The sequence below is a fragment of the Solea solea genome, chromosome 3, assembly GCF_958295425.1.
Source record: "Solea solea chromosome 3, fSolSol10.1, whole genome shotgun sequence".
NCBI classification, from domain to species: Eukaryota; Metazoa; Chordata; class Actinopteri; order Pleuronectiformes; family Soleidae; genus Solea; species Solea solea.
This window is the reverse complement of record NC_081136.1, coordinates 4,698,005-4,724,420: the sequence shown is the minus strand read 5'-3', so window position 1 is coordinate 4,724,420 and position 26,416 is coordinate 4,698,005. Positions and strand designations below refer to the sequence as shown.

General features: G+C 41.1%; 1 protein-coding gene across 3 annotated transcripts in view; it reads left to right on the top strand.

Annotated features, from left to right (window-relative positions):
* si:ch211-200p22.4 (phosphatidylinositol-binding clathrin assembly protein) overlaps positions 1 to 26,416 on the top strand; it is a 74,686-nt gene that overhangs the window by 17,916 nt on the left and 30,354 nt on the right. For all 3 annotated transcript variants that reach the window (XM_058623665.1, XM_058623664.1, XM_058623663.1), the window contains exons 2-7: positions 6,908 to 7,050; positions 22,991 to 23,066; positions 23,781 to 23,883; positions 24,528 to 24,621; positions 25,425 to 25,536; positions 25,928 to 26,034. In XM_058623665.1, the coding sequence (XP_058479648.1) occupies positions 6,908 to 7,050; positions 22,991 to 23,066; positions 23,781 to 23,883; positions 24,528 to 24,621; positions 25,425 to 25,536; positions 25,928 to 26,034 (635 nt within the window). The remainder of the gene's footprint in view (positions 1 to 6,907; positions 7,051 to 22,990; positions 23,067 to 23,780; positions 23,884 to 24,527; positions 24,622 to 25,424; positions 25,537 to 25,927; positions 26,035 to 26,416) is intronic.

The window sequence follows — 26,416 nt, the reverse complement described above, 5'->3', positions numbered from 1 at the left end:
TTTGTCATCTCTTGTATTTTGGACTTTGTGTTGGCTTTATTTACCAAATATGTATCAAATATGTTTATGCAATTACATACAATTAAGTTTAGCCAATGTTTGTGAGAATAAATTGGTACATTTCAGCCCAACCGATCTCTAACCAAGAGATTATCCACCAGAATATCCAAGGCTATGATGGTGATTTTGATTGTCACTGTGACTGTCACTAACCACTTGTAATTCCTGGGATTCTTCAGCCATTTTTGTCACCACTCTGTTGCTGTATAAGTTGTATAGTGTACTTGAGCCTGTATGGCTGACACAAATTATTTAATCTACAGTAAATCTGAGAGAAGAAAGAACTTTACAGTGACACGAGAAGGAGAAACGTTGGACGTTAGAGTTAATGATTTGTTGCAATAACGTGGGAAATATAACCAGGAAGCAAATGGAGAGAGGAGAGGAAGAAAGGTAAAGGAGTGGCTAGAGAGAGACAAGAGACTGTGTGTGTCTGTTTGTGTGTGTAGCAGTAGCAGGTGGGTAAAAGAGACGACAGTAGAGAACAGACTGGAGGTAACCAGCTGGGCCAGATGTCATTTGTCTCCACCTTCCCCCTGGTTCATCCTCTGCATGATCTGACCACCTGCTTTCTTTTTCTCTAACATGCACACACATACACACACAAAGAAACGCACACAGAGGTAATAACTCAAGTTCAGGTTTGCAGGTGTTTACTGGCACAACTGACTTCATGACCTCACACATGCACACAAAGCAACTGTACAACAGCAGAAAATGGATACATATAACGTGAGGATCTCTTGATCTCTGTGGACAATTCAATGTGTTTCTAGTAACGGTTCGACAAGCCCACGGTTCTTTTCTCTTATAACTACTTTATATTCAGGTCGCCTTGATTTATTTTGATTTTATGGTTGTAGAATTGTCAAAAAACTAGTGAGTTCTTTCTGCCCCTTTTTCAAAGATAACTTTCACTTTCGATATCTGGCAGTTATTCAGCCGTTCTGCGAAAATCCTGAGGGGCTACGTTAATGACGAGCAAAGCTCTTTCTTCTATTTCGTCCGTCTCCTACTGCTTTATCCTCATGTGAGATGTGTTACCACGAGCAGACTTGACTCTGTGTTTTGTTGACAAGCTTCACTTCGCCGCCGCCCAAGTTGACGCTAATAGAGCCACACGGCGGATTTAGTAGATGACGGTGCAGCCTTGAACGTTCTCTGCTGACACCAACCCATGTTGTTTGGCTTCCGTTTAGTTTCCATCGACCCTCACGGCGCCGTTTGTTTGTGATCGTTAATTGGGCGGTGTTCATGAACGTGGTAAAAAAGCCCCTACAGTGTCTTGTGTATTGAAGGTTTTGCACCCCTAATTTCTAGATACATGGGCACAATTCAGTTAGGTTTTGTTTTAAATGAATTAGTAAAGTTAGTAAATTTTCGTAAAGCTGAGTAAACGGTCACTATTTATATCATGCTGCTCGTTGGGTTAAGTGGTCTTGCTCACAGGAGTCTTTCTACGAGAGTTTGACAGAGGTAACGTCATGGCAGCTACATTTAAACATCGAACGCTTCACAGTGAATCACCTATTAGTCTATTTGTATCTTTTACTTCATAACCAATTACTGATATGTATCAGTTAATTGTTAACGCCTCTAAAGTTGTGTCCCGGTCTCCCACACACGCAGCCTCACATCTTGTCCGCGGCGCCGGTTTCTCCGGCTCCTGCGCTCGTCCCTTGGTACCAGGAAGTCTGACGGGTCTATTGTGGTTCAATGAAAGGCCACAGAGGTCAACGCACGACCTGTAACAATGGGCCTCACATCAGACTGGAACAGTGAAAGTCCCTGTTGGGGAATGAGGTCATTCATTTACACATTGACACAGCCGTCACTTCCAACTGCTGATGGTAGATTTAAGATGAGTTTCCCCCACAGATACATGTCACTTTAGCTTTTTTATTGGCAATTCAGGGATTCAAAGGCTTTATTGTCATTTTTATTAGTGTTCAATGTGAAAAAACGGGTGGTTGTATTAAGTTGCTGCCAATTTTTTCCTAGTAGTCGCAAATTTTCATTTTTCATTCACATTTTCACAGTCCCATTAAACTAACAAGTGGAATTGTGTTGATTAGAACCAATCAGGAAGTGAATGTGTCATATTTTTTTTTTTGAGAAGTTCAAAGTACAGTTGAATCATTTTAGCAGATTAATCGGCCAAAAACAGTTTGACCTTTTACAACCTGTCACTACAGAGGCTTCACAGCCATGGTTGCTCCTGGCTACTAGCACATCTAGCACAAAATCTTAAGTCTTTAGCTAGCTATGTTCAGGCCAAATTTGCTGTCTGTATGCGTGATTTTTGTCCTGATCAACAACAACAACAAAAACAGTTTCACAAATGCAAGCCTGACCCAGGGCTACAATACTGTACCAAACGGAACTGCACCATCGGAACTGCACCATCATGGAAAAGTTGTGTGTGGAAAATACTGAAAAGTAAAGTCCTTTCTCTAATACAAGTCTACCTCAATGCCTGTTACCTGCTACAGAACGTGGCCTCTATTTGAGGAAATAGTGTAATAAAGATGTTGGCTGGACTTCAGTGTCTTCGGAGTTGGCCGACAGCCAGCTCGTCTCGGTGACGAGGCTTCTTTGGTCAGAGTCTCGCAGTTAATGATTGTTAGAATGAAACATATGTATTTTCCCATCTGTGGTTGAAGTAATTGCTCAGCTTGTGCTGCAGCTTAGAGATATGAAGCGAGACAGGGAGGCTGGTTGAGCTCTGTGTGGATTCCAGCAAATTGTCTGGATGAAGAGACACTCATGTCTCTCACATCTCATTATCTCTTCTATCTTTCACTCCTTTCCTCGATTCTTGATCACTGGTCCCTTTTTTTTATCCCCCTTTATTTTTATCTCTTTCTTGTAGTTCTCAATTGGACTCTTATCCTCCATCATTCTTCACTGGGGCTGCAACGATTCATCGATTATGAATGGATCACTGAATTAATCTTCAAGTGTTTTTAGAGTAATTTAAAAAACCTTTCGGCTTTTTAAACGTGAATGTTCTCTCCTTTCTTGACGTCATGAAAGCAGAATAAATTTGGTTTGAGGACAAAACAAGACTTGAAGACATAATTTTAAGAAACAACAATCGACATTTTCTTACATGTTATGGTCCAAACAACCATTTTATTCTTCATAATCAACAGATGAACTGATAAAACTGAAAATAGTTGTTAGTTGAAACCTTAATCTTGCTCTGGATAAGCCTACCGTGCACACTATCTCAGCAGTTTAAAGCCCCAAAATTAAGATGTTTGCAAGCTCTGAGAACACGAATAGTTTTCGGTTTAGTCTGGATAATTGGGTTTCACTTGAAAACACATACACACAAGCACAGCTTTACTTGTTGTTGTCCACACTACCCCCGGCGGTTTAGAGCCCCAAAATGGAGAAGTTTGTAAATGCTGTGAGAACTTTCATAATTTTCAAACAAAAACGGTGCCATCGTTTTGAAAACTGTGGGGCTGGGTTTTAGTCTGGACAGTTGGGTTTCGTATAAAAACAAATTTGGCTCCAGATAAACCTGTCGTACACACTATCCTCAGCAGTTTAGACTCCCAAAATGGAAACGTTTGAAAACTCTGAGAACTCCCATAGTTTGCAAACAAAAGCAGAGCCAGTGTTGGAAAACTCTTGGGCTGCGTTTAAGTTTGGACAGCAGCGGTTCATTTAAAAACACATACATTCTGCTTTGGATACACCTGTCGTCCACACTCCCTCCGCAGTTTAGAGCTTCCAAAAAGGAGAAGTTTAAAAACACCGCGAGAACTTTCATAGTTTTCAAATGAAAATGGAGCAATGGTTTGAAAATTCAGTGGCTGCGTTTTAGTCTGAATAGGGGGGAAAAAATTGAGACTTTTGGAAATGATGATGGTTGTCTGGACACTAATTTCTTTTTTTTTTTTTTATCTTACAATGAAAACATAGTAGTGTGGACAGAGTCTCCTCTGTCTCGTACCCTACTGTTTTCTCTCATCAGTGACATCTAACGTTTTCCACTCTGCCTGATTAAGTCTACACATGTAGCCTTTACATTATTACCCCACACACACGTACAGTACATACATACACACTCGTGCAGGGAGGGTCCCCGCTGACCTAATCAGCCTTTCTCTTAGCTATCTCTGTGTCCAACCCTCCAGTTCTAATGAAAAAACATGAGCTCTGATGAAAGAAAGGGGGAAGAGAAAGGAAGAAAGAGAGCTCGAGCAAAGGTAGCATCATGAGAAACCAGAACAGTAGCGAGACAACTGTCGCTCTTAATGCATGTTTCCAGTCCAGTGACGTTAATTGTTCTAATCAGTGTTGGTATCATCACGCCACAATGCAGTGGGAGGGAAACAGAGTTCCAGAGACAGAAAAAAGGTGCATGCAGATGGTGGAGTCACTGTAATCAGCTGAATGGATGTATTGTAGAGCTTCGACTAACATTTTATGTCGGCATCGATTTTAATCTGCTGATGCTGATCTGTGTTTTCCAAAACATGGGAATTAGGGGCAATGAATTGAAATTTCATCAAAATTGCAATATGGCTGAGGAGGCATTTTAGATTTAATATTGTTCTGACCTACACACATCATATTCTACTTCAACTTATATGTCATCATAATAAAAACAGATAATAAAAAATAATGCGAATCATGTTGCAATTGCAATTTCAGTCAAAATTATCACAATTATTCAAAATTGTTCAGCCCTACGAATGTCTCCTTTCATCTTCAACCCCAAATTAATTATGAATGTTCTGTTTTTTCCAGCACTGTACAGCTGTGGAAAACTACAAACAAGTTAAAAGTAATGTTATTATGCCTAAAACAAACAATTTTTGGGGTTTTAAAAACACAAATACATGTCCAAACAGAGCAGTTTTCATTTAAACTCCAATATCTGATTAGCAAACTATAGCGACATAATTCACTGTAAATGATTTCCTTGTTATACGGAGCAAATAAACCAAAGTCAGAAAACTCCTTTTGGTTGTGAAAAAACAGACAAAGGGAATCGTCGTTGCAGTCCTAAACTCTTGATCTACTGTACCCTTTGTATTCCATTACATCACACTCATTTGTATTGACTCCACGGCTCAGTGTGGGTGTTTTTAGACAAGTAAAGGTGCCATGTAAGAATGAACGAGTGAGAATAATGGACGGCTCAAGTGTGTGTGTGTGTGTGTGTGTGTGTGTGTGTGTGTCAGCAAGTGCCTGGTGGACTATTATGTGCTTAAGTGAGTGAAGGTGGGAGCGAAGACGAGGCTTTTATCGAATGAGCGCGAGCACCTGCCACGTGTTTGGTGCGCTCATGATTTCATGGAGACGGAACCTCCGATGAGTTCGCTACAGTCCTCCGCTCATCTAATGAGAGGCTGTTGCCGTAGTTACCAGGTGCGCGAGCCGCCACCACCAACATGTAACGTCCTGCGGTGAGGAACAAAACAAAGGATTTTTTTTGTAAGCAATTGAATATTTCGGCCAAAACATGGAATGTGTGTGAGATACGTTCTCGTACCGTTTCAAGAATTACTGCTTCTTCTTTGAGCCTAATATATGATAATAGTTATTTTACGGACATTTACTCCCCAGACCTGGTTGTCCATGACAACAGCAGTGCTTTTATTTTGATTTTTCAAACCAAACATGTAGAATCGGTTCATATATTTTCTGAATAAAATCTGTGAAATGTCAATTTTTTTTATGAAATAATTTAAGGTCAGATTTGTTAGATCATGTGCCGGGCCAGATACTGACGCTGACGGGGCCAGTCTTTGGCCCACGTGCCACCAATTGCTGACAACTTGGTGTAGAGGAAGGAGTGAAGAACTCCAGAGGCGTGAGGGAAAGAAAGAAAACCCCTCGTTATCTGCGGTGAATGATCAATTTATCAGTGTGTGTGTCTGTAGTGATGCTTGAGGAGCTGTGTTAAAGACACTGAATCTTTATGATGAGCCGGAGGACCCGAGTAGAATCCACTGAAATCAATCTCCACTAAAGTGGTGGCAGCAGCGGTCAGATCAAGCCGCTATCTGGTCAGATCAGGGCTCGTCCAAAAATAAAGTTCTCATTTCAGTACATTTTCGCACGTTTGTTTGAGCATTGATCGGACGAGCGCAGGACCCATTCAATAATGTGACCGATTCTATGTATTATTATGTTTTGTGTGTTTGCTTTTAGTTTAGTCTAGTTTAAATCTGACCTCTAATAACATTATCATGCGTGGAAGGCAACACCTCTGTAATGAGATGTGACCTGCTTGGCGTTCCGTAGTGTGGTTCCCGTACGTTAATTAGATAAGGTCACATGTCTGATCGCGAATCTAGAGTGGGACACCCCTGCTGAGAACAAGAATGCATCATTTGTCAAGATACTATCATGATATCGGTCGATATTACCATAGTCCAAGTAATATTTTACTAATACTTTATTTTGAAAGAAATATATTTTTTTTTAAAGATAATAATATATCTGCACCTGCTGTGACGTATGAAAAATACAAAATTAATTTCAAGAGATAAGAAACTAAAGGACCTCTCTGGGGAAATGTCTGAATGTATATCGGTTTATCAGCCAAATTTTTCCCAATATATTGTCAAAAGCCCATTATCATACTTCCCCAATATTTTATAGTAACTGGCTGCTTAACATCAACATAATAATCTGACGGTAAAACCCCATGGAACCTCGGAAAACAATCCCGTCAAAGTGTATTTGTCGTGTTTTTTCTCTCCTTGTCTCTCATGAGAAGTTTAAGTTACTGTTGTTATCGAACGTTGTTTCTCTGCTTCTCTTTTGTTTTTCCATCTCTTATTCTGTGTTGTTTTTTTGTTTTTTTTGTCTGTGCCAGATCTGATCCACTGCACCAATGAGATGAACGTGAACATTCCCCAGCTGGCAGACACGCTGTTTGAGCGCACGGCCAACTCCAGCTGGGTGGTTGTCTTCAAAGCCCTTATCACCACCCACCACCTCATGATGTACGGCAACGAGGTAGGAGACTCACACACGCACACACACACACACACACACACACACACAGAGGTTTCCATGACCTCATAGGCCATTACGTTGACTAACATTAATTTCCTGGAGACTTTCTCGGACCATAACCATAATTACTAATCATAACCCTGACCTCGGCCTTACTTTAAAACACGTCTTTACCTTAAAATGTAGTCATTTGCTTTATGTAGACTTGATTTTTGTCCCGATAAGGAAGACAGGTCCTGATTTATCATGAAATATTTAAGTGGCCATTGTCGGTGAAAGTAGCGGTGATGGGTAAGGTGTAATCCTAAATCAAGGGTATGTGAGGTTGCTCTGAGTTTTGTAAGTTAGATATCCGAGTTCAGGGGACGTTCTTTGTCTTTAAGATACAGTAGTAACCACTACACCCGGTCTATTCAAGTGGTGGCCCATGACCAACTTCATAGAAATAACTAGAGAAACACTTTCCACTGTCCCTCAAAGATAGGTTTGATAGCAGCGTTAGTTCTTTTGTGTTCTGTTAAAGGCACTTTGAGAAGAGAATTGTGCTAGATCTTTTATTATTTTCCAAACGCACTTTTTGATGTGTGTTTTAAAATTTGCCCTCGCCTGCTGCGTACTGGCTCCAGAAATGTCCAGCCCAGCTCGATTTCTTGGTTTTGAAAATGGAACGGTCCTGCTCTACACCAGCCGCGTGGCCCGTTCCTTCTACATAACCTTCATATACCCTCATATACCTTCCATAAACTCCAAGTTCCAACTGCAAATGGCCCCTCAAGGGTTCCACAGTAGAAGAAGAAGGGGCGCGGTCACTAAAGTACAACAGAGTGGAGTGAATAATGGAAAGAGTTGGGTTTTTTTCCCCGTTGCAGAGGAATTAATTAGCTCAGCGTGAGCCGGAAGCGAGTTCGATGAGGATGGTAGCAATCGAACAATCAAGTAAATTAACTTCATTAAAAGCATTGTAATAATAACGCTGACCCTCTGAGGATTCCACGAGACAAAAATTGGAAATTAAAATTCAAGTAGCCCCCCTGCTGTGTTCGGGAGAATGTTTTTGATTTAATTAATTAATTTTTTTTTTTTTTAAACAAACAAACATTGTACTGTTTTTGCACAAAGACGTCAGATTCATCAGATTACATGTCTGCAGAACATCTCAATTTGTATGCAACAACGCACTGCATGCTTTAAAAGGGAGAAGAGAAATTAATCAAGAGTTTGGTTTGATTACTGTGGCTTCATTAAAGGAGTAGTTGAAGTTTTTTGAAGTTGTGGGTTGTAGGACGTACTGACACTTTTTTGTGAAAACAGATTGTCAGCAGATTTAAGCCACTTGTCACGGCTTTATCTCACTGTTAAACTGACTTTTCCAACAGGAAACTGAATAATGTAAGCCGCCCACTCTCCCACACCAAAGTCCATAGAGAACTGACCAAAGCAGAAGTCTTACTTGTTGCTGCAGAAAATAAGGTTCTTAAGTTGAGCCTTTTATTAAGTGGCTAAAGTCCTGTAGCTCATACAACCACACCTAAAAAACAAACCAAACAACTTATCTCTTTAATTTTCTTCTTCCTGCTTTGTTCTTTGTATAAACAATGCATACATTTGCACTGTTAATTAATTATTCATCGCCCTTTACAATGTAAAGGAACACATTTATATTTTTTTATACACATACACACACAGATGGTTATTACTGATTAATTAACGTTGAACTAATAAAAACGCAGTCTTTTCGCTTTGTTTTGATGAGTTTTTCCTGTGCTCGTCACACAAGACTATTACAAGCACACATACATATGCATGAAAACACTAAGTGCCATTATTTTATCGCCCTTTGCACAAACACACACACACACACACACACGTGCGCTGTAATCAAACACACCCAGAGGTTGACACACCCTGAGGCGCATTCCTCTGCTTTCTCTTTGAAATGGGGAAGCACTGCTTCCTTTTTTTTTTTTTTTTAAAGAAAAACGTGGATCAGTTGTGTTGTCATTACGTAACACTTCCTCCAGTTGGCCCCGAGTTTGCTTCAATCTAAACTTCCTCAAGAGTTGGGTGTGAGGTGATTTTGTGTTTTAAGTGAACGGCAGCCTCTAAACTCTCTGGCGTCCTTTCCCCCCGAACAGTGACGGGCCTGATTTGCTCTGCCGCTAGAGACGATGTTCAGACATGGATGATGAGTTTAAGTAGTTGTATGTGGAGACAAAGTGCTTGTTTTAATAATGGGACACTTACATAAACCGAAGACCTCATGCTCAGTTCAGAGAGACTTGTTCTTTCCAGAAGTCGAAAGTTCCTGAACTTTGAAGAAGAGAAAGAAGGTAAAGTTGATATTTAGGTAAACGTGTCGCCCTGCATTGCTTGACGTATACTGAGTCTTAAATTATAAAGACTGACTTTGACCAAGATCCCAAGGACAATCGCTTGTCCGGATGAAAGTGTGCACCATGGGTGAAGCGGCTCTTCCAAGTTGCCCTCCTGTCTTAAGCTTCGTCAGCGCATTCTGTCCTTGAACTTGAGGTCATTTGTCCTGGAAAGTCCTTGAATTTGATGTCAACCAATTGTTTTTTTTGGTGAACAGCAGCCTCTTATCGCTCGGCTGCTGAAAGCCGGCGATCATGAGCCAAATCACAACAATAGCAAATCGAGTAGAGTTGAGCTGTGCTGAGTCATGCTGGTACTGTAGTGGAAAATGATGTGATTACCAGGCAGATGTTTAAAACACTAAATTGGACTGCTATTGGTATCATTAGATACTTTTTTTCAGCAGTGAAAAAGCCAGCACCCACCCCACACATGGTGTGGCTCCAGGTTGTAGCACAGCGACCGTGTGTGTACATTTATACATTTATCACAGGTGTCAGGACGGCGGTGCTGACTGAGGCTCTGTGGCCAGGTGTCCCTGCTCCCTGGTGTTGGTCCCATCCATTACCGTCAGAGCTGAGAGAAACCTGGCCGTAAAATTAGAAACCACAGACCCACAGAATTGGGGTCAATAGACTGTTCGTTCCCTTTCACATCAACACTCTGCCTGGTTCCAGCTTGTCTGGCTCACTGAAGGTGGCCTCTTACTGTGTCTGATGGACGCTCTGATTCTAAAGAACATCTACATCCAGTTAAGTCAGAGCAGCTGCACGGACAGCTTTTTATTTAATGTACACAAACCTGAGTTAGTGACGTAAACTACTGACGCTTTTAAGATGACTATATGCACTTTATGTCGCTTCCTGGTTTTCAATAAGCCAGGCTGGGTATTTCCAGTAAGTTGTCAGCCAAAGATACCGAAATGTTCTTCAGTCGGTGTCTCCAGATGTTACGAAGAGTGTCATATTATGGTGCTTTTCCACTACACACTTCCAGCACGACTGCTTTTCCATTAGTGATAGTACCTGGTACCTAGCCCTTTAAGTCAAGCTGAGCTAATACTAAAATGTGATGTCAGAGTGTCGTCACTGGAAGAGTCATGAGCGCGACATCCGACTCTAAAATCAAAGCTAACAATGCCGAACTGTAAATCAGTTAAAAAGACTTAAAGATCCTGAAAACATGCCCTAATCTCCAACATTTAGCAAAGGAAATGTCTAAAATCTCATTTAACAGAGGGGTCTGCTGTTTTTAGTGACAGCACTGCCGAAAGCACAACCCTTTCCGCAGTATTTCAGTGTCAGACAGAGTCTGTGAACAAATGCTGTACGTTCGGTCCAATTCATTAACCCCAGAATAAATTCCACGACATGAGTTATTGTTCTTGTTTATCGATACAAATAACAAAAAAAACTCCTGTTCAGTATGTATTCACTGACTTCTCGCCACATTTATACGGCTCTACAGGACTGATATTAGACACGAACAAGCAGCCAGGTTATGTGTAGATTCCACATAACCTGGCTGTATCAGTCCTCTGTGAGCCTGAATGTAAATCAGTGTGCAGAGTGTAACACGTGACACGTATTTAAATTTAGTCTGCTGTTGTGTTCGGTGTAAGTAGGTCTGCAAAATACAGCCACTTTAAATGCGGCCTATTTCATTCTGCCGCTGCTATACTCTCAACCCCGTGCTTCCAATTTTCAGTGTGAGAATTTGCTGTTCAGAGCAAATGGCAGGTGAATTAAGTCTTAATATCTCTGATTTGTGTCACAGCTGTGGCATTTGTTAGAGGGCTTGAGATTGTGATTAGAGTAGAAAGCGATTGTGTGTGTGTGTGTGTGTTATAGTGGTTGACAGTGTGTATTGATACTCATTCAGTTCCTCATCTCCAGCTTTTTTCCCCCCGTCCTGCCAAGATAAAATCCTGGCTCTCGCTCCTCTGATGACCGATCAAGAGCCAGTCAATAACTTTGATCACGGTTTCACTTTTTTGTGCTGCTACAAAGCCACTCAAAGAGTTTGTCGTCTCAGGATCAAAACCTGTGCAGGATCTTTCAGTCTGCAGCTCCCTATCACCTCCGCCACCAAAGAGGTTGTGTTTTTTATTGGCTGTAAGACATTCGATACCATCGCCAAAACCCTAACTACACCAAAGAATCTATCCACTGATCACGTCACAAAAAAATGATCAAACTTTGATGAAATCCCCACTGCGACATTTACAAAACGTTCTTTTGAAAAAAGCACAAAAATCCAGTGGAGCCGAGCCGTACTGGAACTATATCGTGGAATAGCACCAAAAGAATGCATGGAATGGCCGTAACGGACTGTACTGTCCAATGTACTGTACCAAAATAGTACCAAACAGAACCGCTGTTTGGAAACACACCTTATATTACATTTTAATGTAAACGTCGCCTCAGGCTGGTGTGTGATTAGCAGTTAGTGCGGAGTCCTTGTCTCGCCATTGTCTGGCTTGTTATCATTTGTCAGCATGTTCCTCTGCTTCCAAGTCTTTGAATGAAAGGCCAATATGTACCAAAAACAAACCAGCAGGAAACTCCAAACAATGGCTCCCTCCCTCCCTCCCTCTCTCTGCAGTCTCTCCAGGCCTCGGCCTCAGCTCTCCTCCTCCTGTACAGTGGCTACTTACTCTGTTTCTCCGGGGAATGTTTGATGCTCTGACCGTCCAGGACGACCCAACATGTACAAGGCTACACAAAGATAAAAAAGGAAGTGAGGACCTGAGAGAAAATTAGTCCTGGAGGGGAGGGTTGTATTTGTTCATGGAATTACAGGAATGGGGGGGGGGAAAGATGTAGAGGGAGGACAGAACACAAGACGAGCGTTCAAGTAAGAGGTAGAAACGGGGTCACGTTGGAGTCACTTATTGTAAAATCGATCTTTGAAAGGTTAAAAGCACCACCTCCAATAGATGTTCGACACATACGCCTCCTCCCTTTTCTTCTCCCACCCAGCATTCGTCGCACGTGCCTCCCTCAATTTATCGATTTTTCCCTACTTTACTTTATGTTCTGGGGTATTTTAGTGGTCATTTGTTGTGCGGCACATCTTTTACTGTAGAGCAAGAAAATAAATGGTTGTATTTTATTATTTTATACTGGCGTTTAATTCATGTAATTGAATTCCACATTAAATCACATTGCTGATTTAATACGAAACTGTAGGTCGTTTATCAAGTGAATGAATTTTCCCAGCACTGTTGAGCCTCTCAAACCCCTGATACTGACTAAATAAATAAATAATAAAAAAAAAACAGTGTGGTCCAGGTCTAGAGTGTAAAAAATAATTTTTAATATTTTTATACATTAAATCACAACATAAACCTCTAGTTTTAACAGATCTTAGTCAGCAGCCATGTTAGTTTCTGAGGGAACTGTGCTCATTTGAGCTAAATGCTAATACTAGCTTGCTATCCTCCTTACAATAATGCTAATGCTCACGCATTTGGCCCGCAAGCCGCCAGTTTGAGAACCCTGGTTTACTGGTTTACATATGTCAGCCAAGGTTCTGCTCAGCGTTCCTTCTCGATGGTGATTATTTCATGTTTGTGTCACTGTTTTACTTTTTAAATTTTAGATTTTTTTTTTTACCAAAAAGGTGAATTTCCTCGAGGAAACCCCCCCGCCCCACGTGTATAGTCATCTGTGAGAGAAAAGTCAAGACAGAAAATACAGGAAAGGGATTGAAATAGTGAGAGGAAGAAGGATGCAAAGAAGATAAGTAGAAGAACAAGAGAGAGGAGACGGTGTGGGAGTCATTAAGGACATGAGAGGAGACAGGGACAGTCTGGTGAGGACAGCAGTGAAAGTGCTGATGGAAGCAGCACACGCTGCATCCCCTTTTTCCCCTGTGTCTGTGTGTGTGTGTGTGTGTGTGTGAGATAGCAAGAGATAAAGGGAGGGAGCGAAGTGCAAGGTTTGTGTGTGTTTTTACGTGTTGTGTACAGTGTGAGTCGCCCGCGCTGCTACACCACTGTCCCAGATAGCAAACGACGGCCCATTTGTCTCCTGTTGATGTCACCAGAGCGCTCGCGTCCTGCACTGTGCTCCCTCGCCGCCTCTGCGGGGGAAGAGCGAGGACGCAGAGATTGACACAAGGATAGCGCGAGTGAGAGAGAGAGTGAGAGAGAGGGAGGGAGGGAGTGATATCATGAAAGCCAGGCGTTTGACTCTGGGACGAGAAGGAGCAGAGATGAGGTAAAATGTGGAGGAAAAAAAATGAAACGGAGAAAGTGGAAAAGTGCTGATTCTAGTACGGTGTCAGAGAGAGTAGGGACAGGGAGAATGTTGTGTGTGTGTGTGTGTGTGTGTGTGGGGTCACCCTGACTCTAATAGGGGTCACTTGTGATAATCTAACAAGCTTGGATGCACAAAGTCACAACACATGTGCTTCCTATCAGCTGCTTGTGCGGCAAACATTGAGATGATTAGTGTGGACGCTGATATCGCAGTACATGAACTGCGTGTGTGTGTGTGTGTAAACCCCCCCCCGCATCCCATCTATAGATTAAAAACAGCAGGGTCACGGGCAAAAAAAATTAACTACCCCCCACCCCCCCCCCCCCCCACACACACACACACAGACACCCTCTGTGGCTGGGGTCAATTAAGAATGTCCAATTAACAAAGATTGATAGGGATTGGGTTCCCCAGCCAAGAATTTGAACTGGCAACCCTCTGGTTACAAGCCCATATCCCTTCCGCTTTCCAACTGGCTTGCATTTATGAAACATTTTTGAGATTTTTTTGCTGCCATTTTTTCCTTTTTCTGGTTTTGTTGCAGTCTCACGCACAGCTCTTCCAAATTTACACTGCGTGCGTCTCGCGTCCACCCGTCAGTTTTAGTCGAACTGAGGCAATAATTATTTCATTTTTCGAACATTATGTAAACGTACCATGTTTCTGACAGAGATAACACTTAAGTCCCGCTTCTAATGTCCCATTCAATGGTGGAATTGTATGTATATAGTGTGGAAGTATTTCCCCACACTATTTTCTTTTAATATGTTGTAAGTAATAATCCTGGAAGTTTCTTCAGCCTCTCAGCGACTCCTACTCCTTCTCCCTCTCATCGGCTTTGTTAACGTCGCCGTCTGTGAGAAGTCGTCGTTGTTGTTTTTTTTACTCCACTTGGCCGCCTTAATTAACAGAGCTGTAATTAGCTCTGCTGCTGTTGCCGCCCCCTGGATACAAGTGCAGCCCAAAACCCTACAATTATCCCATTCACAGAGTTTGATCTCCATTTAAAAGTGATTTAAAGGACACGACTCCTAACCCGTGTGTTTCCTTTAAGGAATAAATAGTATATTTTACTTGGTATAAAAAGTTTGAGAAGCACCGTTTTAGAATTCATATCAATATTTCTGTTGGGTCGATATCTGGGTATTTTTTTTAGTCTATATCCCGATATATGAGATAAATGTGGATATAACACTGCACAGGTTGTTTTTCAAGACTCGTGAAAGGTTTTCTTCTGCTTCTGAAAGATTGGGAGTGACAATACTCTTTAAATACATTAAAAAACGTGTGTTAGAAACAATGAAATTGGCCGTAACTATGGTCAAATTGTGCTTTAAGTAATTAGACTTAAAATAAAGCAGTATAATTTTTTGTGTATTTTTAAATCATTATTTATTCTGTATAATACATGGAAAAAAACAGGAAAAGTCATCACAGATAGATTTTGGTACGTTTTTGTTTTTTTTTTACATTGTAAACTTTCCTTAAAGTAAATCATTTTCTGGATATCTACAAAAACAGGTTAACATTGTATTTATTATCATTTATTTCGCCCTTTTTCCTGGTGAAATGTTTGGCATTCCGTCCTTAATTCTGCGGTGTTGGATTATTTTTTAATGGCGTACTACAATATCCATGAGCCTCGGCCTTGCTGTTGCCATAGAAACAGAGGCAGGATACAGTACAGACGTGGAAGACGTGGGAGGAAAACACTGCGCACAGTAGGTGCCTGGATTAATCCAAAACTGACCCAGAATCTGATGTTCTCTAATCTTAATCTCTAAATGTGCACATAAAGGAAGTTTTATTTTTTTGGATTGACACAGTTAAAGCCCCCACTTTTCTTTTTTTCAAACACAGTATAAAGACCTTATTTTTTAATTTAAAAGTAACTTTCTACTTTCACTTACCTTAAATTCACTTATCTTTTCTGTCACTGTTTATGTACTGTACTAAATTAATTCAGTTATCACACATTATGTCACAGATCTTAAGTATTTTATTCATGTATTTTGCCAGAATAATGTCTAATTTCTGCCGGAAAATAAAAATCTATGAGGACGGTGACGCGCTGGAAAGAGCGGTAACACAACGCTGGCGCTATTTCTGAAGATGAACATGACCTTTTAATATAACTCCCAACGACTTGAAGCAGATCGTTCTTCACGCTTCCCTTATCATTATTTCATAACGCAAAGGACTAAAGGTTAATTATGTAACCTCTAGCTGGGACAGTCTATTCTGTTCGACCGAACAGAATAGAGATTTTGTTGTCCTCGTATAAAATATGAAATAAATGTCCTGTCTTTGGCTACAAATAGCAAACAGTTCTTACTTTGAAATGATTATACATTCTGGGTAGTAACGCATTCAAGTTTTATTTATGAAAAATATATAAAAATAAACACAGGTTATTGTTTAGTGGGGTTTTACTGTTGTTAGGGTTGTGCACTGATGACGTACAAGAGCATCTGGTGTGTAGCTGTGAACCCGGTGACCCCTGCAATACTCTTACTAATAACCACTGTGTGTGTGTGTGTGTGTGTGTGTGAATGAATGAATGTCTGTATGGGTGACTCATGTTGCTTGGTTAGATCGTTGACCTCGCAGACACACTCGTCCACCAGCAACACACAACTGCTCCCCTGAGATCAGGGGCCCACATACTGAACTATTAGCCTCGTCACCTTATAAGCACTGACTCTCACACACTTACGCACTTATCCACACACACACATACAGAGATGTGTAAATAAGGTTAAAATTGAGGTTTACCCGTAGATGTCTTAGTAAAGGAGTTACAAGATGTGTTCAGTAATCCTCGTAAATGTCATTATTTCTGTATTTCGCTATCCAAAGAGTTTTGTGCTTAGAGAAATATAAAACTTTGCTAAGAGTGTTCGTCTTAGCAAAGTAGTTGCAAGATGCGTACAGTAAACCTTGTAAATCTCATCATCATAGCTGCAGGCTCCAAATAGTGTTGGGGCAGAAGATCTATTCAGTAAACCCTGTAAATGCCATAATTTCTGTGGGATCTAAAGAGTGTTCGGGCTTAGAAAAGTTGCTATGAGGGTTCAAAAGATCACATGCAGTCCTTAAACCAAACGCTTTAACGCTGTGTTAAAAATTAGGTAATACAAAACAGTTTGATATTTGCGTGAAGTGATTGAGTTTTTATTATCAACCAAAGAATCAAGGATTTGTAAAAAGGTGTGAGTGTTTCTGTCTGGATTCAGGGGTGAAATGGTCGATTGTGTAAGTTAAGAACATTCCCTACGTAAACGTGGAGGAGGAAGAGACGCAAGGAAAGAGTCAGTATTGAGGTGACGTGCAGTTTGTGTGTGTGTGTGTGGATGTGAATCAGTCCACACGTTTGTTTCTCTTCTTACATAACTGCAGCTTTCATTCAGCTCAGCCACGATCACGACTCATTCTCCATGTGTGAGTCATCACCTTTTACTGGAGCTCGCTTCATCATCAGTTCATGTGTGTGTGTGTTTGAAATAATAACAAAAAAAAGAATCCCACCCTGGAGTCCTTGAACTCAGTTTGGAGATGACTCGACCTACTTGACCCTTGTTTATTCCCTTTGCAAACAGATTTTCCTGACTGTTGAAAGAGTGAATCCCCAGATTGCTTCAAGCTTTTTTTTCCCTTTTGTACAGAGAGAATTTCACAACCAGGATCGATAATTCCTCTCGTTGTTGTTCGTAGGTCTTTGTGTACACACCTGAGTGGTAGCTCCGTCAGCTTCCCAGATATCATGCAATGTGTGGTCAGTAAGAACACTCCTGTTTACCAACCAGGCTGGTCTGTTTCTGCGTGTGTGTGTGTAAGAAGAGTCAGTGCTGCGTTTCTGTGAAACGCATCATGTGCTAATGTGTCAGAGGCAGTTTAGACGTCAGACTTTATTTCCTTGTTGGTTTATGCAACATCAAACAGGTGACACAGAATCCACTCTTAAAATAAATGAGAGGACTTGTCAAAAGATAATGATCTGGCTTTTAACTTCTCAGGAAAAAAAGCAACTTCTTTTACATTGGTGCAACTTCATGGCTCACCAATTCTCACTAATTTCCATGGAAAGTTTACCTGGTATTTACCAAGGTTATTGTAGTTAACGAAAACTAACAAAATAATGTGAACTAAAATTCATTTTCGTTAACTGAAATAAAAATAAAAACTAGAGTTTGAATTTAAAACAAACTAATTTTAAAAACAAAAATCCCAAACTATTATAATGTTGGTATTTACCCTGAAAATCTTTGCAGCCCTAGCCGTAAATGACCAAAGTCACGGTTTACACAAAATTACTCGTCGTTGTACACATGCCAGGCTAACTATGGCTGTTTATACAGTATATATATATATATATATATATATATATATATAAATTGTCTTATGACAAATCAAAATATGACACGGTTTCTTTAAAAATCTACAGTCTCGACAGTAGGTGTCGCTGATTTGATGTTAATTTGGTCTCTTTTTTTTAAACCAGGGGTTCTCTGGAGCGGTTTTAATTGAGTATTTTCTCAATTAATTGATTAGTCGTTTGTGCCCTGAAGTGTTGAAAAATGTCGATTGGAATCTCAACCTCAGGGTCAGTCCTCAGACTCTGGTGTTTGGTTTCTATGGAAACCATCAAGTTGTGCACTTAGGCGATTTAAAAAAAAAAAAGAAAAAAAAAAGAGAGGATGTGGCAGGATGGAGATGGAAGATGGAGGAATGAGGAGGAAAAGGCAGAGGTGTCTTTATGTACAGCTACAGTTTGTTTCCCTGAGAGAGGCGGAGAGTAGCCAGGATGTAAATGAATCAATAATACATGAGATTGTTCTTCACTATGCTAACATGAATTATTTGAAGAGCCGAGCAGCCGTGCTCCCTCGTCTCTATCTCCGCACATCCTCTCACTCCTCCTCTCTATTCTTACACCTTTTCTGGAAATCTGAATACCGTCTTCTTTTCTCTCCCTCAGAACATCTTTGCTGGATAATCTCAGGCTCAGCAGGTGTCCCGATTCTACCTCTGTCTCTGTCTCTCGCAGCAATGAGTGTTTCTGCCGCTGTATAGATTCTCTCCTTTTCAACTATATCCACGCGTTTTGTGTGGGTTCTGTCTCTGCCTCCGCCTTTGAGTTTGAGGCTGCGGGAGAAGCTCAGGCTCTCGTCAGATGGACTTTTGATGAGGGAGACAACAGTCGGCACAAAAGAGGAGGCAGAGAAAGAATAAGCTTATGAAGCTTATGCTTTTTTATCTTTTCTTTTAACTGGCTCCCCTTCCTCTCCTCTGTTTATCTGTGACCATCTTAAGTCTTGACCGGGGTTCATTTTGACACTGGGAAAGTGCTAAAGTCATTGAATAATTCATAGCGCGTCATTGTTTACCCTGTTAAACTGAAGTCAGTGTCTTTAAAAACAGCCTCATGCTTTGTCACATTTTAAATTGCATTGTCTGGGCGCTGCTCATTGGCTGTAAATATCTTCTGGAATGATTGAGGCACCTTATCCACACGGAAAATAAACGAAACAAAATGAAAAATGTGTTTGTCCATAGACAGGACATTGTTTCAGGAAGATGACTCTAAACACTGTAGTTACTATCGTAATTCCCGCCAAAGGCCACCTCTCTATCGTAGAGTGTCTTGGCTCTGAATTGAGATACAGTTATTTTTTTCCATACTGGAAATCTCACAAATTCACCAAAACCCCTCTTAGGCACACTCTTTAGAGAACAAAAACATATGTACCCGATGTGTTTATATGTGCTTATAGTTAGTCTTTTTCAACTGCATGTAACAGTTCTTTGGAATATAACCTTTTAGTTTGACTACAAAACAAAGACTTACCCATTAAAATAAAAGCCAAACTTTTTTTGACAACACAGAATCCTGACATTCTTGCATGTGACAGTGTGAACAAGCCTCTCCCCCCCCCCCCCCCCAAAAAAAAAAAAGAAATCTGCACACAACAAATAAGGGGCAAGAACAAAATCACATTCTTTTTTTGCTTCTTTAAACAGTCCCAGAGCTCTTGGAAACGTGTCAGTGCGGCAGAGTCCAACACACATGCCCACAAGCATATTTGTGCTCACAGACGCACATTCATAGATGTTCAAACCAGCCAGTGTGGCTTGGTTCTCTGCCAGATCGGGAAGCTGGCAAACTGGCAAATCTCAGATCGTTTCAAGTCAGCTGGACAGAGACCGCCTTAATGTTAAGATGCTGTTGGGAAGCCTGAGGCCCCGAGTTCCCAAAACCGTGGATGTCGGCCAAGACTTATTCCACAGCTCTCTGCGGTTCAGTGGTGTGAGGAAGATGAGATATCGGAGATGTTCATGAGGGATAAAACCACAAATTCAGGCCCAATCTTTAGAGACAGAGTCCAGGTCAAGTGTCATGTCACATCTCCAGCCTCCTTAAGACTCGCTAATTGTATTTCTGGATTTATTTGTTGCCAATATTTTACACTGGTCAGCTTTAAAGAAACTTTTCAGGCAGGAATTGTTGGTACAAGCTGTGGGAAAAAATAGAGAAAGTATCACAAGCAAAGAAAGTATGAATGAATAATGGAGTAAAACATCTTAAACCTCAATCACATAAACCATGGATGAGCAAGTAAATGTGGCCTAAGGCCAGTACTTTTCCAAGCAACTGAATACTAGCCCAAAACGTCATATCTTCTCTTCATCTAACTGTTCAATATCGTACCAGAATGGCAGATGATGACACATGTTATAAAGTCACTTGAGTGCTGTTTAAACAAGGTTAGCTAACACAGCGTTGGCTCAAGGTTGGCTTAGCACAGCACCTCTTGTTGATGTGTTTTCAAGCTGCATGTACACGCGAATGTAGCCAGGTTTGTCTTTTTTATGCAGTACTTCTACAAAGTCCAAGGCCTTTGAAGTAAATTTAAATGTCTTTAGCTTCTCCGACAGATTCCATCAACTCCGCTAACGATACTTGTTTGTTTTTACCACGCTGATTCGTTCAGTGCCACTGTATCATATTTAAATTTGCAGTGCTAGTCTGCCGAATCAGAATTTCAGTGTCCATCTCTGCTGCACAGATGAAGAGGCACAGTTGGAAAAATGGATGAGCTACCAGCACCTGCTCAGGGACTGTGGCCCCCCCTCCGAGGTCTGAATATATTGTGAATTTATCTCCAGCTCCAGCCAGGAAATTCTAGCCCTGAGAAAGTGAATAAGTAAAGTTGTCCACATCATTCATATCAAAGACACAAGACAAAAATAAAGAGGGAGTAAAAAATCCTGAAGGAGCTGCTCGGAGCACAACGCTCCGAACAGAGGTTGTACTGGACAACCCCCGAGTGTGAGAGTGTGAAGATGTTCAGCAAAATTGTGCTGGAAAAAACACTGGAGTGACATCAGATTTGTCAAAGCAAACTAGATTTGAGTGTTTAAGAGTTTATTTGGGGGAAAAAAATGGCCAGATAAAGTTACAAAATCACTATATGTGAACAGGGTTACAAAAAGTTGGTAAATGTAATAGTTTGCACCTGTCTTTACGTGACACTAAAGCTGCATCTTCATTCAGGGGTTGCCCCCAGGGGAGGTTGCATTTGAAGGTGAATTTGGTCACCCAATTTTGCACGATTCAAATGCATCCTTCCATCTCCAAGCAATGCGAGATCAGAATGGTGTCTGGCCTTTCCTGGGGTTTCTTGTGTACCAAGGACAAATATAATGGTGGCCAAAACATCATAAAATATGACTTCTTCAAAGGGTTGCCACAGTGAATCATCTGCCTCCACTTTGTCCACTCTCGTGTCCTTTTCTGATACACTAGTTGTACGCATGTCGCCCTTCACAACGTCCATGGACCTTCTCCTTTGAGGTCTTCCACTTTTCCTCCTCTCTGATAAAGGTGTGGACTTCCTGTTGCATTTTCAAAATGGCTCCAAGAGGCTATTGCTGACCAAATTTGGTGGGCCTTGGACAAACGTGTAGCAGGGGCTGACTTGAGGTGGTGCTTTTGGCCACGCCCATGACCAAAAAAAATAGATGAATGAAAAATGACATTGTTTTGGAAGTTTGGGGAAAGTCGGTTTGCAAAAAAATGTCATCCTTTGGCAAGAAGGCCTTGAGTTGAATCATACATTTCTTTCACCTAAAATGCCAATTTCTGTGCATAAATCTGTGCCGGGGGTGACTTTAGGTGGTGCTGTTGAGCCGTTTTGCCACAAAAACAATAGGAGACCATATATTTAATCGTTTCAGTTGTCTTTTTTGCATGTTCAAGCTGCAAAAAAGTGATCCTTTGACAAGAAGGCCTTAAGTTGGACAGCTAAAAGGACACATGGTAAAAAAAACAAGGCCTTAAAGCTTGATTTATTACATTGTTGTTACATTGCTGATCACTACCTCGTCCAGCTGTGGATGAGTTGCTAAGCGACAGTTTTAACCCAAAAGCGAACTCTCCATAGATCTTTGTGTTCTACGTGGCCCGTGAAGGTCATTGTTGGCTGCAAAGTCTGCGTCCTCAGAAGAACGCAGCCACTGACTTAGGCACGGCTTAAATTTTAACCCCAGATTCGATCTCATTACCATTTAAAAGGGCTATTACATAATAATTTACAATATTGCGCTGCTAATCTTTCCAAAGGTTAATTCATTTTTTTTGTGGCGTCTTCCTCGCTCAGTCCCTCCCGTCCTCCCTCTCCAGTTCATAAATAAGGGACTGGGGAAAGGACAAACAGCAGGAGAGCAGTTAATTTTTAAACATAGATGTCTGGGCCTGAGGGTGATGCAAGCTGCAGAGGTTAAACCATCTAAAGCAGCAGGGGCAGCGATGGCGAGACATGCGCTAAATCCTCCCACCTGCTGGTGTTTTTCACAAAAGCTACAAGCTGAGCCGTACCAAATCTGAGGTTGCTGTTCTCTGTCGCCGACCTCTGACCTCGCTGCTGGAAGAGACGCACGAGAACATAGAGTTACCTTTAATCTTGGCCCAGCCTCGTAATATCTCACGGGGATTAAATGTTACAGTGGAGACTTAACTTCATGTCAGCGATGAATCATATCAGTCGTTCTTGTTAGCTGCCGGCTAATAACGATTTGTTTTGATTATGGTACGCAGGTATTTGTGTAACTTTGGTCCCAGATTCACCAAATAATTAATAGTAATTGGAGAAATATAATGTTTGGTAATAATCGAGTTGAAGAAACTCCAGGACAGTGTTGTAACAAAAACATACAGTCAAGAAACATTTTTATTTCTCTCGATGTTAATATATTTTATATAGTTTAACCGACTAATGATAAAATGTTTTCTCTTATTTCAGCGTTTCATCCAGTACCTGGCCTCCAGAAACACTCTGTTTAACCTGAACAACTTCCTGGATAAAGGAGCTCTGCAAGGTACAACACACACACACACACACACACACCGCATATTTTGATTTGATTTAAAAACTGAAGCGGGAATAAAAATGTCCGATGGCACCAGAACGTTTTGGAGCAACAGGAAGTCCCTGTCCAACTAATTCGTAATATACTATTTAGAATTATTACACCTTGTCGGATGTCGGCAGGGGGAAAACTTGGGGGGACAATTTCCAGGCGGACAGTGACTCCACGCCCACTTCTACATCCTGTCTGTTTAAAAACTCGGTAGCCAATTAGCAGGCCCCACCCATGGTTGGAATCACAAAAACCAAAAACTCAGGGAGTGCAAAGAACTGAAAAAATGTCTGAACTCATTTCACGAGCGTTTGCTTCATTGTTATTAGGCAGACAGAGTTTTTCTACTCGATTAAATAAAAAAGAACAAGTTTGGAGCGCGAACGCAAAACAGTCAGAGCAAGCGCAATTTCCGATCATTTGCGCAACAAAAGTGTATTTTCAAATTAATAAAATTTGATAATTTTGATTGATTTAATGGATGCAATTTGGATTTTGTGGTCCTTGTTTGTTTGCTCAGTTCCTAAAGTGTTGCTTGATAACGGTGACACACATCTAATTCCATAGAAAACCCCCGTCAGTGTATTAGTATTATATAACCGTATATATCAGAAATGATAGAAATCATTTGTCGCGTAATAAACTCACGTGCCACATCATCATCTGTGCCAGGTTACGACATGTCGACCTTCATCAGACGATACAGCCGTTACCTGAACGAGAAGGCCATGTCGTACAGACTGGTGGCGGTGGACTTCACCAAGATGAAGAGAGGGTAAGAGGAGGTCACACACACACTCCCACTGACAACCTCACATCATGCCTTCACACACTATTCCTCTCTTTCTGACACACGCTCACAAGGTATTGGCCTTTAGCGACAGACAGACGGAGCGAGACAGAAGTAGAATTCTTGACATTTCTCCTCTTTTCTCCACTAAATCTGCCTCCGTTTAATGTCAGCGTACGACATCTGCACGCAGAGCGTCGTCTCCATTCCTTCCCACACTGACGTGGATATTTTATTTTGATTTACACGTTTCTTTTTGGCCCTGAACACAGACACAAATGTGAAGAAAAAAGATGAAATGTTTTACTCAGCTTTTGAAGGTTATCTTTTATGAAGTTATGTATGGTAACGCTAGGTCCTGTTATGCTTTTATTTTGAAGGGTTAGTGGTCAGTGTTGTATAGACTTTTAGGAATCATATAAAAAGCAGCAAAGTGACCTGAAAGTGCTGTCTAGTTACCAATATACAGTCCTGGTGATTTTTTTTTTAAGGTCTTTTCAGACCGTGAAAATTTTTAATCGTCTTTTTTGTTCTTCTTTGTTTATGTTATGAAAGCTATAAAAAGCAAAGCCTGACGTCGTACAAAGTTCTTGCCCACAGTTGCGTTTGTTTTTTTCCTGTCGTGTCAGGATTGATGGAGTGATGCGAACAATGAACACGGAGAAGCTGATCAAGACTCTGCCCATCATCCAGAACCAGCTGGATGCACTGCTGGATTTCCAGGTACTGTGTGTGTGTGTGTGTGTGTGTGTGTGTGTGTGTGTGTGTGTGTGTGTGTGTGTGTGTGTGTGTGTGTGTGTGTGTGTGTGTGTGTGTGTGTGTGTGTGTGTGTGTGTGTGTGTGTGTGTGTGTGTGTGTGTGTGTGTGTGTGTGTGTGTGTGTGTGTGTGTGTGTGTGTGTGTGTGTGTGTGTGTGTGTGTGTGTGTGTGTGTGTGTGTGGTCCAAACAAATGTTCAAACCTATCTTTGTGGGGACATTTTGCCTGGTCCTCACTTTTTCAAAGGGCTTTTTTGCAGTTAAGACCTGGTTTTAGGGTTAGAATTGGGTTTAGGGTAGGGTTAGGTTAAGGAGTTTAGGTAAAGGTAAGGGGGTAGGGAATGTATTATGTCTATGAGGGTCCTCGCTGAATGAAGGGCGAACGTGTCTGTGTGTGTTTGTAATGCCGTTTTTCTATTACATGGTCCCAGCTCAGCTCGCCACTGAACTGAAACACAGCGGCAGGGTCTAAATACACCAGACTTGAGATTTTCTCATTTCCTTTGCTAAATGGTGGAGGATTTCCAGGATGTTTAAGTGTTTTTTTTAACTGATCTATGGTTCGGCATCGTTTGCTTTGGTTCTTGTGTCGGACGGCGCGCTCATGACTCTTTCGTCAGCGACGACACTCTCTGACAAATCAGTGGCCGGCAGTGTGTTGACTTCACATTTCAGTATCGGCTCAGCTCGGCTTGGAACCTCGCCAGAGCAGGAACCTCTCACTCTCTCTTTTCTCCACTTCACCTCCACCTCTTTCTACCTCTCTGCAGGCTAACCCTAATGAGCTGACCAACGGAGTGATCAACTCGGCCTTCATGCTGCTCTTCAAAGACTCCATAAGGCTGTTTGCAGCCTATAATGAAGGGGTCATCAACCTGCTGGGTAACACACACACACACACATGCACAGCAGTCTGGTTGTCACGGCAGCAGAGTGGATTTTTACAAGCTGCAAGTGCAAGTGTTTCTGTTTGTCTCTACTTAATTATGCACTCAGTCCTTCTTTCTCTGCTTCCTTCCTGACTGGATAACCAATGCGACAATAACCACTCGCATGTTACCCTGAATTTTTTCGAGCTACATAAGTTGGCGTCCAGTGCAAATAACGTTAGTGAACTACCAGCTGCAAACTAGCTTTTAAGAAATGAACAGAACCCTGAATTTAGTAGAAAACTATAACGTCACATTTGTGCAACCTTTACCATGTTATTGAATAAATGCATTGTCCTTTTTAAAAAAAATTAAAATAAACATGAACCATTTTGTCTCCACAGAGAAATACTTTGACATGAAGAAGAACCAGTGTAAAGACGCTCTGGACATCTACAAGAAGTTTCTGTGCAGGATGACCAAGCTGTCAGAGTTCCTCAAAGTGGCCGAGGTACACGCGCACAGACACACACATACACTCAAAAAATACTGAGAAAAAAAGTCAGAATTCTGTGATTAATGTCCATTTATTTCTTTTTAAATTTTGTTTAAATGTGAAAAACGACATGAGCTCATTAAAAAAATAAATAAAAAAAGAATAGAAAAACCTGAGAAAAATCTCAAATCTCAAAATTCCACCTTTAATCTTAAAATGTTAGACTTTTTTTTCCCTCAATTTCAAAATAATTTTTTTAAATGACTTCACTTGCAGAATTCTGAGAATTTTCTCAGCTTTTTAAAATGATGACTTTACTCTCAGAATTCTGAGAATAAAGCTCTGAATTCTCTATTTCTCGTACTGATACTGACACTTGAATTCTGACTTTTTCTCA